Source organism: Nyctereutes procyonoides, unplaced genomic scaffold (genome assembly GCF_905146905.1).
Source record: "Nyctereutes procyonoides isolate TBG_1078 unplaced genomic scaffold, NYPRO_anot_genome, whole genome shotgun sequence".
Lineage (NCBI taxonomy): Eukaryota > Metazoa > Chordata > Mammalia > Carnivora > Canidae > Nyctereutes > Nyctereutes procyonoides.
The window spans coordinates 25,875,546-25,895,818 of NW_026575030.1; the positions used below are offsets into that span (position 1 = coordinate 25,875,546).

At 44.9% G+C, this 20,273-nt stretch overlaps 1 protein-coding gene and 1 pseudogene across 1 annotated transcript in view; one reads left to right on the forward strand and one right to left on the reverse strand.

The window, feature by feature from the left end:
* GPR156 (G protein-coupled receptor 156) overlaps window positions 1-9,451 on the forward strand; it is an 89,760-nt gene extending 80,309 nt beyond the window's left edge. The window contains exon 10 of the mRNA XM_055315782.1: window positions 284-9,451. Coding sequence (XP_055171757.1) covers window positions 284-1,615 — 1,332 coding nt within the window. The 3' untranslated portion in view covers window positions 1,616-9,451. The remainder of the gene's footprint in view (window positions 1-283) is intronic.
* The window catches only part of LOC129503608 (60S ribosomal protein L32-like), a 64,924-nt pseudogene that overhangs the window by 3,994 nt on the left and 40,657 nt on the right, over window positions 1-20,273 (reverse strand).

Consider the following 20,273-nt stretch of genomic DNA (forward strand, 5'->3'; position numbering starts at 1 on the left):
GTGCCTCCTCTGACTTCCCTTCTCACAGACAGTGCCACGCAGTCTGGGGATGGGGGCGGGGGGGGGGTAAGATCACCCAACGGTAAGCCCTGGCTAACCTTTTGTGAGCACCGGTATTGCGCTAAGCACTTCACTCCCATCCTCAGAGCCTGAGATCACCAGCCAGGACGCCGAGGGACTAGGATTCAGACGGAGGTTGTGGAGCCACGCTTTCTCCAGCTTGGGAAACAATGTAAAAAGCCTCGGAGGCATCTTTATTGATGGTTTCGCTTTTGTTTCGCAGAAAAATGCTATGATTGAAAGCCTGCAGGAACAAGTAAACAACGCCAAAGAGAAGCTAGTGAGGCTGATGTCCGCCGAGTGCACCTTGGACCCCCCAGAGCGCGCGGCCTCTCCCGACTCTTCCCGCAGCAGGAGCCGCCCGCTTGCAGCCTCTGCCCACAGCCTGGCAGCTCCAGCGCCTTCGCAAGGCCCCTCTGACCCTCAGGACGATACCAGTGTGGCCCCCCGGGGCTCCCGGAGCACCTCAGTGTCCTCCTCAAATGGACAAAGCCTGGAAGGGAAGGTCAAGGACACCAGCTCCTCTCCGGGGCACAAGGAGAAAACCTCTAATTTGGAAGACTTTTCTGATCATTTAAATTTGGGCTGCAGCCAGAAGCCACGGCCCAAGCAAAGCCAAGGTGAAGAAGGAAGAGCCCAAGTACCCATGGCCCCCCACCAGAGCCTCATACCCGGTGACGAAGGCCCCGGGGCCCGGAGACAGGGGCAGCTGGAAGACTCAGAGGAGCCCCACAAGCGGCTGTCAAGGGTCAATTCAGTCATCAGGGAGAAGCTTCAGGAAGTCCTACGGGATCTGGGCCGGGGCCCCGAGGCCCCCCTCCCCTCACCCCTGCCTTGTCCCCTGCAGCCCTGGCCAAGCAGTGCCACCCACGGCCCCCAGCAGGTGCCCCCCTCCAGGGAGCTGGGCTGCAGCCCACACGTGGTGAGGAGCCGGCGGGCAGCATTGCGGGCTCACCCCCCCTTTCCGGGCTCTGTACCTTCCTACGTGGGGCATCGTGCAAATCGGACTGTGTCTGGGGTGCGCAGTGGGCGGCTAACCGTGCAGAACAGGGGCAGCGCCAGCCTGGCCCCGCAAAGTGCTGAGCCCAGAGCCCCCAGACCCTCTTCTGGGAAGACTTCCCTACCCGCAGATCCCCAGGGTAAGCCGGGGCCCCCGCAGGGCGGCAAACAAAGCGGGACAGAGCCCCGGGGGCCTAGCGGGGGCCAGGCAGCCTGTCCTTACCGGCCTCCTGGCCCTGACCAGGCGCAGTATCCCGCGGCCCCACACCTGTCCAGGGCCGCGCCAGGTGTTCCTGAGCGGCGGCAGCTGCTGGCCCCGGGCTCCGCGCGCGGCCCCTACCTGGACACGGAATCCAGCAGTTCGGACGAGCTCTTCTGCCGCTGCCACCGGCCCTACTGTGAAATCTGCTTCCAGAGCTCCTCTGACTCCAGTGGCAGTGGCTCGTCCGACAGTGACCCTGACCCCGCCGGAGGGCTGGCTTCCTGGGAAAAGCTGTGGGCCTGCTCAAAGCCTATCGTGAACTTCAAAGATGACTTGAAACCCACACTGGTGTGAAAAGCGTGCGGAGTGGGTCCGGATCTAGAGGTGGGTTCAGGACAAGCCCCACCAAGGCCCGCAGGTGGAAGGCCAGCTCTGGCCTTTGGGGAACACACCGCGCCCTGAATTGATCGAGCCTTTACCACGTCTCAGCTCTGCTCCCTTGAGCACCGTGCTACCCTGAGCACTTCTCCGTTTATCAAAAGAGGGGTATTGCCTGTCTTGTTACTACCTCACAGCATTCCTATAAAAGACTCTGGTTGAGTGACGATAAAAAAATAACTTTTAGAAAAAAGGTGCTAAATGAGCACAGACAGTCTTCTGTCCTGGTCAGTCTGTATTCTATAAAACACTTCATATATACCAAGTGGAAAACTGTGTAGACCTACGGATGGAGAGATGAAAGTTTCTGCAGAACCAGAGTTGTAGATGTACAACTGTTTGTATCCATCAAACTGGCCTTCTGATGGATAGACTTGCTAGGAAGGAAGTCTCATATTCTTGGGTACCCCACTCTTGGCATGGGATGGTTTTATTTCTGCTGAAGCTTGTGAACAACACCACCCCTCATTGCCAGCTTCTGGCCAGACTCAGAGTCCCCTTTACACCACTATTTGAGGTGCAAGTCTTTCTGCCATGATGGCATCTCACCCATCATCCCTGAGCCTGTCAGGTCTCCATGTGTGCATAGGCTGCCCAGGTCCTGCTCCTGAACTCAGATGACACCAGGGGCCCAGACCACCTCCTGGTCCCTGTGGCCCATCCCTCTGACTCTTCAGCAGTACAGTTTTGTACTGGGCAGGGGCAAGGGGTGGGAGAAGCATACACTGGCAATTTCTGATGGGGTAGGTAGGAGAGGCTCTAGGCTCTGTTTATCAAGAGCCCCTGTTTTGGTGCTGTTGGGATTACATGACCACCAAAAGCTACATAAACCTGGAAATAGAAAATGGGGAAACATGAAGAAATGGGGGAGAAGGCAGGAAAGAAAATAGGTTTTGAGTATTTAACTTGCATCTAGCATGGTACTTGACGATATAAAATTTCAGTAATTCCTTATGATAACCCTGTGAAGTAGGCACTCTTGTTCCCATTTCACAGATGGGAAATATGAGGAATTTGAGGCTTAGAGAACTGAGGTAACGTCCCCAGACATCACACTGCTAGAGAATGGCCCCCAGGGGACTTGCGGGACTCCCAAGTTGGCAGATTTCCCTGAGGGCATGTCACTTCACTCATTCTCCTGGGAGTGGCCAGCAGGGCTTAGCAGGCCAGACAGCGGAGCAAGTGCAGCGTAGGAAGGCCATGAGGTGCTCACCCTGCAGTTCCAGAAGACAGAACTGGGTTCCTGGCCTCAGGCAGCAGCCTTCCACTGCCTCGCTGCCCCAGGGGCCCACACTCACTCCTAAGGGAGCGAGGGAGTTGGTGGAGAGTGAGTGCCAGGAACTTAAGCGCCACCAGTGCCACAGGGAAAATGCAACTGGGTTCACTTTGCTTTAAGCAACTGTTGTTTACAGGCTGTCCCCTGCCCCCACTCACTGTGTGTTTGTCTTTGCATATACATGTTTGTGTGCAGGAGTTTGGGCCTCATTAGATATGCACGGAAGGGGGTGTTTGGCTCCAAATGTCTCACAGAAGATTTATCCGGAACTCTCAGGGCTGCCGACACTTCATGAATCTCCAGACACTGGACTGGGAAGCCCTTCTGGTGACACGGATTCCTCTATCGTTTACTTTTAAATACAAATGTCATAATTTATTCTGTGTGTGGGTTTGTAGTTTCTACTTGTGCTGTTTGTATGCTGTCCAAGTGATACCTTAATAAACGAGAAATGGCTCCCCAAGCAAGTCTCTTCAGAAAGTGTCGTCTCATGCCGCAGAGGAGAGAAACAAGGAAGAGTGAACCACCAAGGGAGTGGACATGGAGCAGCGGTCAGAGTTGCCCCTGGCTCACAACAGGTTCCAACTATGTCTTCTACCAAACTTGCGTTTGTAACAGATTCTTCTGTGGTCTCCCTGTGTGGCTTCCTATCCCAGAAACACCTGCCCCAGGGGTTAGAGGAAACTATGGAGAACCTCGACTCTTCCCGTGGCAGGGGCTCCTGTGGTTGGGCTTCACCCCCTTCAGCTTCTTTCCTCCTAGTATGTCACCCCTAGTGGCCTCCCAGTCATTAACGTGGACTGCAGGCTCTACGCCTGGCAATCCTTCTTGCCTTCTTGCTCTGCAACTATACCCTTGGTCCCACCATCTCAGCACTTACACATCTCCATCCCTCTTTGTCTAGAATTTCTTTCTCCACTTTGCACACCTTGTAAGTTATTCGTCCTTCAAGACTCAAGAGTCTTGAATGCCCCCAAATACAATGGACTGATCCCCTAGTTAAAGAAGGATATTTTGGGGTCCACATTTTGAATTCAGTGACTTTGTAACTTTTGATAGATTTGATTGAAGAGATGGAGAATCTACCCTGAATTGTCCTTGTTTATCATCTGGTTCAAAAACTATGTGCCAAGGGGCATGTGGGTGGCTCAGTTGGTTAAGCATCTAACTCTAGATTTCAGCTCAGATCATGGTGTTGTGTGTCATCGGATTGAGCCCTGTGTTGGGCTCATGCTCAGCAGGGAGTCTGCTTAAAGATTCTCTCCTTCCCCTGCCCCTTCCCCATCACACTTGCTTGAGTTCTCTCTCTTTCTCTCAAATAAATAAATCTTAAAACACACACATACACACACAACTATGTGTCCAATATCATGATTGCCTGCCTCAACTACTGTCTCCAAATCTATTGTTTACTCTGTACCCACCCCCACTCCTCACTAGTTCCTTTCCTAGGTCTTTTACCCAAAACCAGCTAATCCAGTGATGAAATTCTTAAAGGGATGAGTGTGTCATGACTTGTGGAAGCTCTTGACTATTATGCCCTTGGATAAAGGGCAAGAACTTCTGCAAATGAATCCCGGAGAAGGAAACACTGCATCTACTACTGCGTTCTGGGTCATGGTTTTGGTCTCTTGGTTTTAAGATCTGGCATGGAGCCAGACCCGATTCTGACTCAAGCATATCTTGTCCTGCTGATTAAAATCTTGGGGTTGAAGGTGTCCATCCTGATCCCAAAGTCTATTCCTTTCTATCAGCTTGTGACAAACTCTCTTTCCTTAAAGGATCAACATGGCCTTCCTGGAGCTCACAGCAGAGAAAAAAGCATCAGAATGTAGGAGGCTTGTTTTTAAAGAACCATGTCACTTCTAAAATGGTAAAAAGAAAAGTCAATGCAAGTTCCACAAAATCTCTTCTGTATCTGCATTTATTTTTATCATATTTAGATGTATCTCCTGCAGAGATTACAAGTTCCTAAAAGCACTGAATGTATCTTCTGCATCTTTGAGTCCTCCAGAGTAGCCATCAGAGAACTTTGCACAAAGTATAAGCACAATAAATGTTTGATGGATGGGTTTCTGAACAGATAAGTAGATGAAACAAAGGAAGGCAGAGAACCAGTTCTTGGGCCAGCAAAGCAGCAGAAAGGGAGGCAGAGCCATCTGGTTTCACTGCCTTCCAATAAATTAAAAGCAAGAAACAATATCACGGAAAGACCCAGAAATGGGGGCGCCTGAGTGGCTCAGTCAGGTAAGCATCTGCCCTTAGCTCAGTTCATGATCCTAGGGTCCCTGGGATTGAGCCCCGTGTAAGGCTCCCTGCTCTGCAGGGAGTCTGCGTCTCACTCTCCCTCTGCCCCTCCCTCTGCTCATGCTTTCTCTCTCTCTCTCAAATAAATAAAATCTTTTTTAAAAAGACCCAGAAAGAACTGAATTCTGAAAATGACACTTTTAAGTTCCTTAGGGAGAAGGGGGCTAGAATGATAGAGTTAATGGAAGAGAAACAAGAAAGTTACTGAGATTAAGGTCTTCTCTTAAAGATGCCTTCTTCACAGGCTTGTTACTGAGTAAAAAGCAGCATTAATAGGACAATCTGTTCATTTTTTTCACCATCAGCTTCCTCCATCCCCTTTCTCAAAGCCCCAAACAAAGCACTTTCTCTGTACCCTCTGACTGCTACACTTTTCCCAGTAACACCATCTGGGCTGTGTTAAGGGAGGTCTAGGCAGAGATGGCATTTGGGGGCTGAAAGTGGGAGAGGTACTCAGATTTGGCTTTTCCTCACCTCTGGTACCTAGTCTGGTCTCTTTCTCCCTGAAATGTTCTTCACCTTAGCAGTCCCAGGGAGCATTCGCACAAGGGAGCGCCTTGGAATGTTCAACTCACTATTGAGGTCACAAAGAGGCAGGAAATGTCAGTGTAACGAGGCAAAATAACCAGTTGTGAGCTTGACAAGATCTGGGTCAGTGTTTCTTAACCCTTCTCATTCTTTGACTTACCCTTGGATGTCTAAATATACTAAAAAGACAGGTAGTTCTCAGAGAATAAGTGCTTGGGAGAGGCCCTGGAAGGGTCTGCAGGTAACTAAGAGAAAAGCAAAAGGACAGGAAAAAAGAAGGGAAGGAGAACAAGTTCAAAGAACAGTGAGGGGGGCAGCCTAGGTGGCTCAGCGGTTTAGCGCGCCTTCAGTCCAGGGCCTAATCCTGGAGACCCAGGATTGAGTCCCTTGTCGGGCTCCCTGTGCGGAGCCTGCTTCTCTCTCTGCCTCTCTCTCTCTCTGTCTCTCTCTCTCTCTCTCATGAATAAATAAATAAAATCTTAAAAAAAAAACAGTGAGGGATAGGGGGGTGTGGTGAAGGAAGGAGGGAGGAGGGCAGAGAACAAAAGGCATTCTGCTTAGCTTGGTCAGTGTGGACAGACTGTGGCAATTGCCTCCCTTGTAAATGAATGTGCTGGCTCCAGTTCTCAGAGAAAGTGAGGCTCACTTGTGAAGAAAGGCAGGGATAGCCCCTTCTTCGGTATGTATGTGACCATTGGTTCATTTCTCAACTTTGCCCATGAGACCATGACCTTCTCGAGCCTACAACTTGTTTATAATTATCTTGGTGTCCCCAGCACCTAGCACTATGCCCAGTGCATGGTTGATGCTCAACAGATGTTTGTCAAAAGAAATAAATCAAGAAAAGAAGAGCGGCTGAGCCAGAACTGTCTTAAGGGGGATGCTAGTGAGGCCACTCACAGGGGCTGAGGTCACCTGGGAAGCCAGGTTCAGGTATCTCATCATGGATGACAGTGTTGTTGATTCACCTAAGTTTAAATCCCTGTTACTATACCCGAAAGCTGTGTCAAAAGAAAGCATTTTAAATGAACTCTCTTCTCCACTAATTTTTGTGCAATAGTTTTCCCCACTGCGATGCCAGGGCTTAAAGTCACCCATGTGTCTGTGTGGCTTTCAGCAAGTTGCATAACTTCTTTGTGGCTCAGTTCCCCCAACTGTAAACTGGGATAATAACACCTACCTCATACAGTTGTTATGAGGGCTCAATGAATTAATACTTGTAAAGTGGTTAAACTGTGCCTGGAACAGAGTAAAAATTATATAAGCATGTGTCTTAGAAAATTGTTTGGGAAACACAGATTTAAGATTAGAAATCCTGTTTTTCTTGTTTTATATAGAAATCCCCCTTCTTTGTGTTCAATTAATTCCTGAGGGAAGGGTCTTCTAAATAGATCTGGCAAAGTAAGGGTAACCCTTTGGTTCAGCCCACTTCTTGGGCAACAGAAGTCTCTCCTTGAACCCCTTCTAGGTCAGGCACAGTTTGGGGAACACAGCCACCTGTAGGACTCAAATATTAGGGCAGGCCTAGAAGAAAAGGTATAGTTGGAAAGTCAAGAAATCTGATTTTGTTTTGGGTGGAGCCAAAAGACACAACTAATTTCCTTTATAGAAATATTATGTACTTTGTAATAGAAAAATACCTACTATGTGTCGCTTAATACTTGTCTCATTTAAGACTTGTAACCACCCCACAAAGTGGTTATTGTTTCTGTTTTACAGATGAGGAAACTGTAACTGGGAGAGGCCAGGTAACTAACCCAAAGTCACACAACTGGTTAGAAGCAGAGCCAGAGTTTGAACTGAAATCTGACTTGATTCCAAAGCCGTTTTGGCTTTCCCTGACACAAGTTCCAGAGCATGTGCTACAGGCGTGCTACCAGAAGACAGAAGGAATTTCAATCCGGCAGGGCAGGGACCCAGGCTGAGGTTTTCTTAGGACACCAAGGTTTCCTTAGGAAAAGCAAGTTGGTCTAGTTCTATAAGCCGATTGCAAAACCTCCATTGCTGAGTCATTGAACAGTGTCATGAAGGCTGGAAGGCAGCTCTCTAAAGCTACCTGGTCACTCCCACCCCCTTAGAGAAGTTCAATGCCAAATACACTTGATACTGAAAGCAAGTACCCCTCTTGTTTAACAAAGTTATGGCCAATCCTCCAAGGTCGAAGTTTCTTCTCAAACATCGTGCCCTTTAAGCGGTACAAAAAGATGAAGAGGGACAAGAGTTCTAGAAGGCCCTATGACAACTAGGAACAGGGCAGACCACAGATCTTCTGCTGAGACTCAAGAAGGGCCATAGAATCCCTTCAACTCAAATCCACTTTGCTGAAAAACTTTCATTGCTCCCACTTCCTCAAGAGGAAATCTTGATTTGGGGTTCAAGACCCTCCATTATGGAGTTCTGTCCCCCCCCCCACCTCATTCTCAACTCACCTAAAACTCTCCCAACTGCTTCTGCCACATGGGTTTCTGTTACCAAAGCATGCCAGCACTGCCTCGGGCCCTAACTTTTGTTCACACCAACCCATCTCTCCCTCATTCTAATTGCCCTGGCCTGAAGTGACATCGCTTCCTTCCTGGCCAATTCCAACTGGCTTCAAAATGCATTTGGTGATGAATTATATACTCCTGTGATGCCCTGGACAACAATTCTATTGTTTGGAGTTGTTAAATAAATCCTTTGTTGTTAAATTTTCACATGTTCATTTCTTGCCCCTCCAACTAAATTATCAGGGATTAGAAGGCAAGAGCAACGTCTAATTTATGTTCACTAGTTCATGTCCACAGTATCTTGCCCACCGCCTGGTGCCTTGTAGATCCCAAACATTTCTAGGTTTTTAAATACTGATCAACTCTCTTTCTGCTCCTGCCTTTCTGTTTGCTCAAGAGGATCTCGAGCAAATGAAAAGAAACCCAGCAGTATCTTTCTTTCATACTGAATCTGGAGGTTAGCGTTTCAGAGGATCCCTGCTGTCTCGTTAGTGAAAGTCCACTATGTGCCAAGCATTATGATAGGGCCTCACAGATAATGCTGGACAAAATCAAGCCGACAGGACCCAACTTGGGAGATCCCTTAAACTCTGGACCTAATTTCCCCAACAGCCTCAAAACAAACAGATAAAAACCAGCAACGCAAAAACCACTTCTCTAGATGGTTCCTATGAATACCTTCAGGAAGCATAATGGTCCTAAAAAGAGGGAGACCAGGTTATTTCAGCTGCTGTTGCTACTGCTCCCACCATAAAATATAGCACAGAAATGGAAACAGGATACAGATCTGTTAAACATAATTCTAATGTCACAAGGAGGCACTTTTACACTCAGGAAAAGGAGGCCATACCAGTGGAATGCAGCCAGATGTCTTCTTTCTAGCAGTTATCCCTATTATTCCAGAACTCCAAGAATCTCATGACTGACTGGGCTGAGTAGCTTGGGTCTTGCACTAAAAGCCATTGCTGTCAATCCACATCCTAAAGGGATTTCTTCTCTCGGAAGCCCTGCCTGCAGTTTCCAGGACATCCCAGATAAAGGTAGGATCTTTAGGGATGCCTAGGTGGCTCAGTCAGTTGAGTGTCTGCCTTCGGCTCAGGGTCCTGGAATCAAGCCCTGCATCAGGCTCCTTGCTCACCGGAGAGCCTGCTTCTCCCTCTGCCTGCCACTCCCCCTGTTTGTGCGCACGCTCTCTTTCTCTCTGATAGATGAATAAATAAATAAATAAATAAATAAAATAAATAAATAAATAATAATAAAATCTTTAAAAAAAGAAGATAGGATCTTTATATTAACATATGTATTTTTTAAGATTTTATTTATTCATGAAAAACACAAAGAGAGAGGCAGAGACATAGGCAGAGGGAGAAGCAGGCTCCTTGTGGGGAGCCTAATTTGGGACTCAATCCCAGGACCCCGGGATCATGACCTGAGCCAAAGGCAGGTGCTCAACCACTGAGTCAACCAGGCGTCCCAACATATATATATTTTTTAACTTCACAAGTTGATTTTCATATACAGCCAGAATTGAGAACCATTGGGCTTTGATTCTGGCCTCCTGGGATACACAGTGAAGGTCCCGCTTCCATCCATCATCTCCAGGCCCTGGTCTGGAGCAATCGCACAGCTCCCAGGTGTTAAGGAAAGCAGATGGGCTCTGAATATTCTGTACTCTCCTATACTCTCTCCTGGGGTCTTCTTTCATCTCAAGCATAGATTCCCTGTCCTCCATGAGCCTTTTCCTGTACACTTTGGCCCACTACACCTGCCCTCTGCAACAGTTATGATCCAACATCTGTCCAGCACATACTTACTCATCACGTGGCACTGGAATGCAGCCCCTCACATGGGCATTCTTTGTCTCCTGAAATCACAAGCTCCTCAGAGACAATAGCCATTCTTTGAACTTCTTTTTGTTCAGACAGGTATGAACATGGAATGGACATAAAAGGTACCTGAATACTGAGTGGAGAGATGTATTACACATCTATCATAAAGCAGGTAAACAGTAAACAAATAAAAGATGAAATAATTTCCCATATAAAGTATAATAAGAAATAAACCAGAGTAAAGATAGGGGAATGAATACAAAAATGAATTTATCAAATGTCTAGTAAATTTGAATTCCACAAACATTTAATTTATATCCAGCCAGGGTTTCCTACCAGATTGTAAAACCACTGGGTGCTCACACTATTTTGCTAAGGCTGGTACAACAAAGTACCAGGAACTGGGTAGATTAAACTACAGAACGTTTTTGTCTCACAGCCGAGAAGTTCTAAGTCCAAATGCAGAATGTCCGCAGGATTGATTCCTTCAACAGGCTTTCAGGGATCTGTTCCAGATCCCTCTAATATGCATCCTAATGACCTTACTTCATAACGTAATTCCCTTTGTAAAAAATTCTGTCTCCAAAAAATGTCACACTTGAAGTACTGGGTGTTAGGACTTGACCATATGAATTTTGAAGGAACACAATTCAGCTCATGACAGTGTCCACAAAGTTTTCACCTTTCCATTAGGATCTACATGCCACTGGGGTTTACCACTTCAAGATTATTTCAGTCAGTTTTAATCTCCTTGGGGGCAGGAACTCTGTTGTTGATACCTATTTTTCAAGTCACTAGGATCACGCCTGGCACATAGAAGATATTTCACAAATGTTAGATTGAATTCACTTTTGTTCAAGAAGACTCAGAGCAAAGGGTGAAGAAGCCATTTAACCCAGGAAATCAAAATAGGTTGATAGCCTGCAGCAATTCCTGAAACTCTCTGAGTCAAAAGGAAATTATGTTTCCATGACACAGAATCTGTCTCTGGATTTCTTAATTAGGGATATTTGCATGATGAGAGGAGACTTGCTTTCTCTCCTCTCAAATCAATGGCCTCAGCCTTTGACATCAGAAGTATCTCTACAGCAACTACATGAGTCACTGAGAGAAGGTCTGACTCTCAGTGGGGGAATGAACAGCAGGAAAGAGGGAAAACATCTTAAGATAGAGATCCCTTATCAGAATATACAGAGAAAAGAAGGGCCCATAGCTCAGCCTCTCAGTTACAAATATGGCAGAAAGAGCAAAATAGCTTTAACCGAGTGTCTTCCCATCTTGGAAATATGCTATTTCCCTTTCAACAGTACAAGGTCTCAAAAAGGTCTCAGTAAAAAGGTCTCCAAAGCCCCATACCAACTGGGCCCTTGCCCTCAGTCCCTGGACCAGCTGTGGAAAGCTCAACATCCAACAACCCAGAAAGAAGACATGGTGGGTATGAGAGGTATGAGCTCTTACCACCATCCTGCCTCACAATCATTGATTCATTGAGACCTCTTGTGTGTCTGTATTGTTCCCTACAGATCAGATAGGGTCATTCAATCTAGCCACCAAAGATTCTCTGAATGTGGGTATTCCTTACCTAAGGACATGCTTCCCATGTCTTCTTTCATCACTAAAAGCTTTGAATGAAGATCTCACTCAGCAAGGCTTTATCAGAGTGGACAGCATTCTTAAGATCTATTCAGAAAATCTAGAAAGAGAAATCAGATGGTTAAGCAAGAAAGAGTTCCCATGCTTTCTTTTCTATCAACTGGCAGCCTGCAGCAGGTATCAGTCCTCCAGGTTGGACACCAAACAAAACTCTAAGGAAGACTTTTGAAAGAGGATCCACAAAGCTAAGACAGGTCAACCAGAATTTCAAATACCAAATAAAGAAGAGAATCTTTTCCTCATACTGCTGTGAAGAGGCTACAGAAGAGCCACAGTGCAGCTGAAAACAGTTAAAAACCATTAAATCGGAGTTGTCAACAGTGCCTCTGAGGGAAAGACCAGAGATGGCCAAGACCAAATCCTTGAACTACAGGTTCCCAAGGGAGCTCTGGGGAGAGAACTCTTGCAGCAAATGCACACAGCTTATGATTGTAATCTTCACTCCAGGAAGTTGGACTAGACCATGTAAGAGCTGGGAGGAATTTGTTTTCCACTCTAGCCAAAAGCCTACATTAGTGTTTCTCAAATGAAATGAAGAAGATGTTTGCAGAGAATCATAAGGTTTCGCTGAGATTTTTTTTAATTAGGCTTTTTATTTTAATGATGCTATTAAAAATAATTCTTAGCTTGTTCTCAATCATCTGGGTGCTTTAGAATGCTCCGTGAAATTTCAGTACCTAAGGTTGCGCTTTGTGAAGGTTTTCACAAGCCAAGTTTAAATGGTGTCAAGGCCTGCTGTATAGTAAGGATACTGGAATGGTCTGACTATAAACAAAGTAGTGGGAGAACAAGTCATCACATGGCAAATGATAAATGTGGAAGATTGTGTTCTCCACAGATGGGCTCAGCAATATTCCTCGTCCTACATGCACCTTCAGAACCTTGTCACTATCTCATCAAGAGGCAAAGCCTGTATTTCCTCCCCTTTGATCTCCATGGGCTTTTGTGACTGCTTCAACAAATAGAATGTGGTAGAAATAATGCTGCATGATCTCCCAGGCTAAGTCATAAAGAAGAGCACTTTTTCCTGGCTCTTTCTATCTGAATCATTGTACTTGGAACATAGTTCTAAGTTGCAAAGAAGGTCAGGACCCATGAATAGACCACACCTAGGTATTTTGGCTGAAAGATCCAGATAAGGTCCCAGTGAGCACCCAGCACTGATTGCCAGGCATGTCAGCAAGCAAGCTTTATATCAGGGCAGGTTCTGAAATGGCCAAGTCTGACCCATCGGCCATCTTATGAATAGTTTTATTGGAACACTACCATGCCCATATATTTGTCTATGACTTCTTTTGTGCTACAATGACAGAGTTTAGTGATTACAACAAATTATATGGTCCTCAAGGGTGAAAATAATATATTGTTGGTTTTTTTTTTTTTTTTTTTTTTTTTTTTTACAGAAAAACTTTACTGGTCTCTGTATTAGAGAATTCTAGCTCCCAATCTTCAAGCCACCTCAGGTAAGTCCTAGTGAAGCAGAGATGAACCATCCTTACCACTCTCTCCCCAAATCATAGATTTGTGAGCAATACAAGTGTTGTTTTATGCCACAAACTTGGGATTACTTGTTTCATAGCAATAAATAACTGAAACAGTTTAATAAGCATGCTGTTTTCAAGAGGACTTGGCCAAAGTAGGTGATTCCATAATCAGATTCTACTGCTTAGAGCTTATCTTCGTGTTTACCAACTTGCAGCAGTTCATTAGCAGCAAGAAGTAGATAATTGCAATAAAGGATTTTTCCATTCCCAACTCTAATAAGAATTAGATTAGATGCCCCCTGTAATTCAGAGTTTAATAACATCACAATGCTAATCTTATTTCCAAGAAAAGAAAATTTTACATTATTATCTAGTAACACCTCATTAAAATTGGTCTTCAAGAATTGCTTGCTGGCATCTTATGGGTAAGTGTGTGGTCTGATTATCTTGCACTATCAAACCAAGCTTTGATGTTACTAGTGACATTTTCTATAACATACTTATGCAGTTATTCTCTGCATTAAAACATTTGAAGTCAAAATGCAGAAAAAATTAAATATACAGCCAAAACCCAAAGTCTTTTGATTATTAATCAATTTGGGGGTTTTGTTTCAGCAAAACATTGTCTCTCACATTAAATTTAATCATACAGGATTTTGTGGATTTTTAGGTTTAGTTTGATAATTTGGTTTGCTAATTGTGTAAGCTGCAAATAAAGCTGTGAGTGTAGGATTCATATGTACATTTTCGTGTGTGTGTGTGTGTGTGTGCATAAGCAAGATCAGAATAGGTGGTAGAGAAAATCTGTACTATATAATTTTTTTCCTTTAAAAGAGGCCTGTCCAGACACAAAAAGACAGATATTGTATGGTTCCTGACATGAGGTGCATAGAATAGTCAAATTCATAGAGACAGAAAGTAGAATAGTGTTGCCAAGGGCTGAGGATAAAGGGAATTAGGGAGTTATTATTTAATGGGTATGGAATTTCAGTAGGAGATAATGAGAAAATTCTGGAAATGGATGGTGGTGATGGTCACACAACAATATGAATGCATTTACTGCCATGGAATTTTATACGTAAAAATGGTTAAAATGGTAGATTTTGTGTTATTTATATTTTATCAAATTAAAAAAAGAGAGAGAGTCTGGTACCTTTCCCAAATCCCAGCCCAAGCCAAAAGCAGCTGAAGGTCTCCCTGGACAATTTCCCTCAGGCCTAGATGCTTAACCTAGACCTTTGAGGTTTTAATACTCAGAGGTAAATAGAGCCCTTTTGTAAAGGGACACCAAAGAATTAGCACCCAGGAGAAGAGCATCTGACTGTCTCTTGCTCAGACTCAGAGCAGCACCAGCCTGAGCCACCCACCCTGGACTTTTGGTAACGGGCCCCTTACAACCCCTGAGCATGTGAGGGAAGTGGTGATTCCAAAGAGAAGGCCAGGTGTTCTGAAAGAATGCCAATCACCTACAGGCCTCAAAAGCTTCATCCCTAACGTGCCCTCATTCGGGTTTTGTCCCACACCAAATGGGAACTCCTCCTTCTGAAAGAGGGTAACCTTTGAGCAACACTGGAGATGGAGGCAGAGTGAAGGAAATGGAAGGTCTGGAGGCACAGTGAAGGAAATGGGGTGATTAGAGGAGATTCAGGGTAGACATTCAAAGGAAATGGCACCCAGAGGTGCTTTACATTCTTTATCACCTTTAAAAATCTTCACAATAACATTAACTGTTTTATCTCCACTTTATAAAAAAAAAAAAAAAGGAAACTGAGGCCAGAGCCAACTTCCTAAATCGTCCCACAGCTCAGAAAAAGCCAGGATGAGAACAAGGCCCGTCCAATCACAAAATCCCGTTTCCTGCCCCTTCCTCCCTGCCCACCCCCACCGTGGACTCGTTCTAATCCTCCCTCTCACCTGCTCTGTAATGGCTCCGACTTGCTGCACATCAGCCTCCTCATCTGAAAATACCTCTTCATGGCCTTGAGGAGCCCTAGGCTCTCAGAAGCCCTCTGTCAAATGTAAGAATTTGGCAAACAGTAAGGAACCGCAGAGAAGTAGAGGCCGGCGGGAAAACCGGCAGCAGAAGAGAGCCATGCCGACCCCTCCTGATGCCAGAGAGCCCCCACATCATTCAAGGGGCACCGATACCCTAAATGCTCTTTCTTGAGAGCATTTAATTTAACATGTGGGTGCTCCCAGAAACAAAGCCCTTCTATAAGAAAGTGAGGCATGCTAAGCACTCTTTATAGCCAAATAGTACCGCAGCCCTTTCTGGCCATGCTGAAAACAGCTCTAAAAATAATATCTTGAGCGGCTTCTATTTGCTCCTTCCCAGGAGAAGGTAAACAAGTAAACTCAAAGGCAGCTGCTGCCTGGCCACCTCTTCCTGTATTTGTTTCTTGTCTCTCAAGGGCAGCCGGCTCCCTGACCCCCACCCCAGCCCTTCCTGCTGTCCCCCACTCCCACATCAGTCCCTCTCCTCTACCAGATTGGACATGAGAGCAGCAGCAGTCACTGACATTTTCTGAGTAATTCTTTACACTTTTGTATGAGTTAATTTTTTGTGTAATTCTGCCCATTTGACATTTTTATCAGTGGGCACATATTCTCCAGGAAGCAAACGAAGGAGCCAGGGCCTTCAGAAGAGGGCGGAAGAGGGCGGAAGAGGTTATACTAAATGGCTTGTAGAGGCCAGGCGGGTTCCTTACCTGAAGGGACTATGAACAACTAGGAGAAAACACAGGCAATAAGCTTCTTGACATCTGTCAGAGCAATATTTTTTGGCTCTGGTTCCAAAGACAAAGAAAACAAAAGCAAAAATAAACAAAATGGGACTACATCAGACTAAAAAGCTGCACAGTGAAGGAAACCATCAACAAAACAAAAAGACAACTTACTTAACAGGAGAAGATATTTTCAAATTGGACATCTGGGGATGCCTGGGTGGCTCAGTGGTTGAACATCTGCCTTCGGCTCAGGTTGTGAGCCTGGGGTCCCAGGATCGAGTCCCACATCGGGCTCCCCGCAGGGAGCTGCTTCTCCCTCTGCCTCTGTGTCTCTGCCTCTCTCTGTGTGTCTCTCATGAATAAATAAATAACATCTTTAAAAAATCAACAAACTGGACATCTGATAAGGTTTTTATATCCAAGATATATAATGGGCTCATATGACTCAATAACAATAGCCCCCCAAAACCCCAATAATCCAATTTTTTAAAGGACAGAGGAAGGACACCTGGGTGGCACAGTCGGTTAAGCATCTGACTCTTGGTTTCAGCTCAGTTCATGATCTCAGGGTCCTGGGATCAAGCTCCACATCAAGACCCATGTTGCACTCCATGCTCAGCACAGTCTGCTTAAGACTTTCTTTCCCTCTGCTCCTCCCCACCCCCTGCTCCCATGCTCTCTTGCGCTCACTCTCAAATAAATAAATCTTAAAAAAAAAAAAAGGAAAGAGGAAAAAGGACAGAATATCTCAATAGACATTTTTCTTAAGAAAATATATAGATGGGCTACAGGCACATGAAAAGATGCTCAACATCCCTCATCGTCAGGGAAATGCAAATGAAAACCACAGTGAGATACCACGTCACACCTATCAGAATGGCTAGAATAAAAAAGATGAGAAATAACAAGTATTGGCAAGGTTGTGGAGAAAAGGGAACCCTTGTGCATTGTTTGTTAGTGGCATCTAACTCAGTGTGGCCACTATGGAAGACAGTATGAAGTTTCCTAAAAAATTTAAAAATTGAGCTACCATATGATCCAGCAATTCCATTACTGAGCACCTATCTGAAGAAAATGAAAACACTAATTTAAAAAGATTTATGCACCCCCTATGGTCATTGCAGCATTATTTACAATAGCCGAGATACAGAAACAACCTGTGTCCATCGATGGATCAATGGATAAAGACATCTTGTTTATCTTCTTTTATTCATTCACCCATTGATGGATGGATGAATATACATATTGTAATGTACACACACACACACACACACACACACTGGAATACTCCTCAGCCATAAAAAAAGAATGAAATCTTACCATTTGCAACAATGTGGATGGACCTTGAGGGCATTATGTTAAGGAAAATAGGGGATCCCTGGCTGGCTCGGCGGTTTGGCGCCTGCCTTTGGCTCAGGGCATGATCCTGGAGTCCTGGGATTGAGTCCCTCATCGGGCTCCCTGCAAGGAGCCTGCTTTTCCCTCTGTCTGTGTCTCTGCCCCTCTCTTTCAGTTGGAAAAGTCCTAGCTCCCTCCCATGCCATTCTTCTGTGAAGTCTTTCCTACATTTTTTCCCAAACCTTAATCCCATCCTCTTACCATATATGTTCAAACCATATTTGTTGTACAACTACTAAAGAGTTAATACATCATTCCATTGCTATTTGCTCACAGGTATCTTCCTCACTAGACAGCAAGTGTCTAGAGAGCAGGGATAAAGTCTTATGTATTTATTTCTGATTCCCACAGTGCCAGCCCAGCAAGCTGCCAACTACCACCTGGACAGCAGGTAGATATTAAAGAGAAAAGAACCCTGTTACCTTCTCTGTAAGTCCCAGCTGTCCAGAACTAACCATTATCCAGTCACTGAGCAATCTCACATCATCTCTTCTACCCTGTCCTAGGACCTGAAAAGCTGAATCAGTCGGCATCACTGGGTAGGTGGGTGAGGAATGAGTGTGTGTAGGTGATGATTTATATATGCAGCGGGGTACAAATACTAACATATGTCTGGATTCCTCTTGGACACTAACCAGTTCCTTTATCCCTGCTTGCTCATGAAGAAATGTCACATGTCTGGGAGGAGATTACAAAGGCCAGGTAGATTAAGGCTATTTTCATTTGTCTTAGAGGTGACTTCCTTTCCAGCTGCAAGAAACATATATCCATAGAAGAACATAATTTTGAATTACAACCTAGAATGTTTTTCATCTGCTCTGCTTCCTTCAAAGTCATGCAGCTAAAGGGTAGTCCTGGGACCAGTAGTATGAGCATTACCTGGGAACTTGCTAGAAATGCAGAATCTCAGACTCCACCCAGATCTGCTGAATCAGTCTACATTTTTACAAAATCCCCAGGTGATTCATATGCACATTAATATGAGAAGACTGATCTATAACATATCTCGAGGCCACAGTATTTCATGGGAGTGTGGTATCTTTGTAAACTCTGGAGTGCTCTATCTTGTCCCCAAAAGTCAGGATCATGGTGGGATCAGTCAAATTCTGCCCACCTCAATTATTTAGCAGAAAGTCCATTATTTGGCAGTGTTGGGGCATTAAACAACCCTGACACTTCTTCAAGATATTGAGAGTTAAACATCCCAAATGATGGAATCCTGGAGCCCAGACTGAGGTCTTTGTCAGAGTCTCAGAAGATTCCATAACAGAAACTATGTCATGATACCTGTGGTCACCTGGTGTAGTGTATAGACCAGATAAAGACAACATGAAGGGTATCTCATAGGCTCCGAAGAACCACTACAGTCCAGTTGAGGTTTTCTTAGTAACTGCAGCAAAGTATGAGAATTAGCAAACCACTTTTGTGGGAGTGAGGAAGTCATGTGATATTGATTGGGCGTGTTTCATATTCATGAAGTTTGAAGAGGCCCCTGACCAAATTATGGTAAATGCCAGAAATCCTCCACAGTGCAGTAGGTCCAGGGAGGATGGCCTTGCCCTGACTTCAGTCACACTCTGCCTTCTGTATTTGGTGCAGGACACTGTTTCCAGGCCTTCCTAAGGTGAGATGAATTATGGGTCAAAACAGAGCATGTTCTCAGGGATGATAGGAACTGAGTCCATAAAAGTAGAAATGGAAGAAAATGAGGTCAAAGGAGGAAAACATGGGATGGGATTGGAACTGAAGACTATTCCGTCTACAGCTCGATCTTATCAAGTGTTGACCTCGGTCTCTAGAAAGCTTGTATCACTTAGTTTCTTATTTATCTTTTCCTTGGTGTGTAGGCAGTGACTCTTTGCCTCCCTGCTCAGGTCCTAATGGACCCCTTTCCTCCTCTGTCTCCAACCACATTGGCTTTTCCTAACAGAATCTGATGGGTACCAACAGTCCCTAATGTGGAAACTGTCATTGATCCATGAAGTGACCAGTTAGAAACCGGTTCCTAGACCAATATGAGCATATATGTATCTTTAATTATACATATATAGATATATAGATGAATATATATTATACATAAATTTTATGATAACAATTTAATAACACTTTCATATTTTTAATATTTATTAATTTTGTGGTAACAGTTTAATACTAATATTTGTTATTAAACTATTACCACAAAAATTACCCATAAGCCCTTCACCTAAATCCAACTATTTTTATCTATCATTTTTGTGTGCTTTAAGATGACAAACACATCTGAATATTACTCATGTTGTCCCAGGCCACACCTGTCTAAAATAAAAGTTAGTCATGGTAAAAATGGCATTTCTCTGGCTCTGCTGTCACCTTCAATTTTGGGAAATCTGACCACTCTCAAATTCCACCCAACTATTTCTGGGAGTCCCTAAAACTAAGCAGGAGTGGAGATGGGGAGGATCTCTTGCATTTTCCCAAACAAGGTTTTTTTAGTTACAAAGTATCTCTACCATCCCTCCACTCCTCCTTGTTCTGGAAGCTTTGTGTTATCCTCCTACATGTCTCTACACCCAAACTGTAATTAATTCCCCAACATCTCCACCCCATAGGGCCCTACTAGGCTTGTTATAGATTTAGAGTCCTCTCAAAGGTCCTCCTGGAGCCTTCATCACTGCCTGAGCCTCTCAATGTCTTACAAGATACTGGCTCTCCAACATGATCCATAAGTACAGGGCTAAAGGACAACCTGAGTGAATGATGAGGTTCTGCACTTAGAATCATACAAGTGGACACACTCTCACTTCTAGGCAGACCCTTGGTTGTGTGTAATCACCAGTGCTATAGAAGTAGCTCCCTATCCTGAAAGCCTATCAAGACTCAAGTGATGGGTAGTGGTGTTAATGTGGGA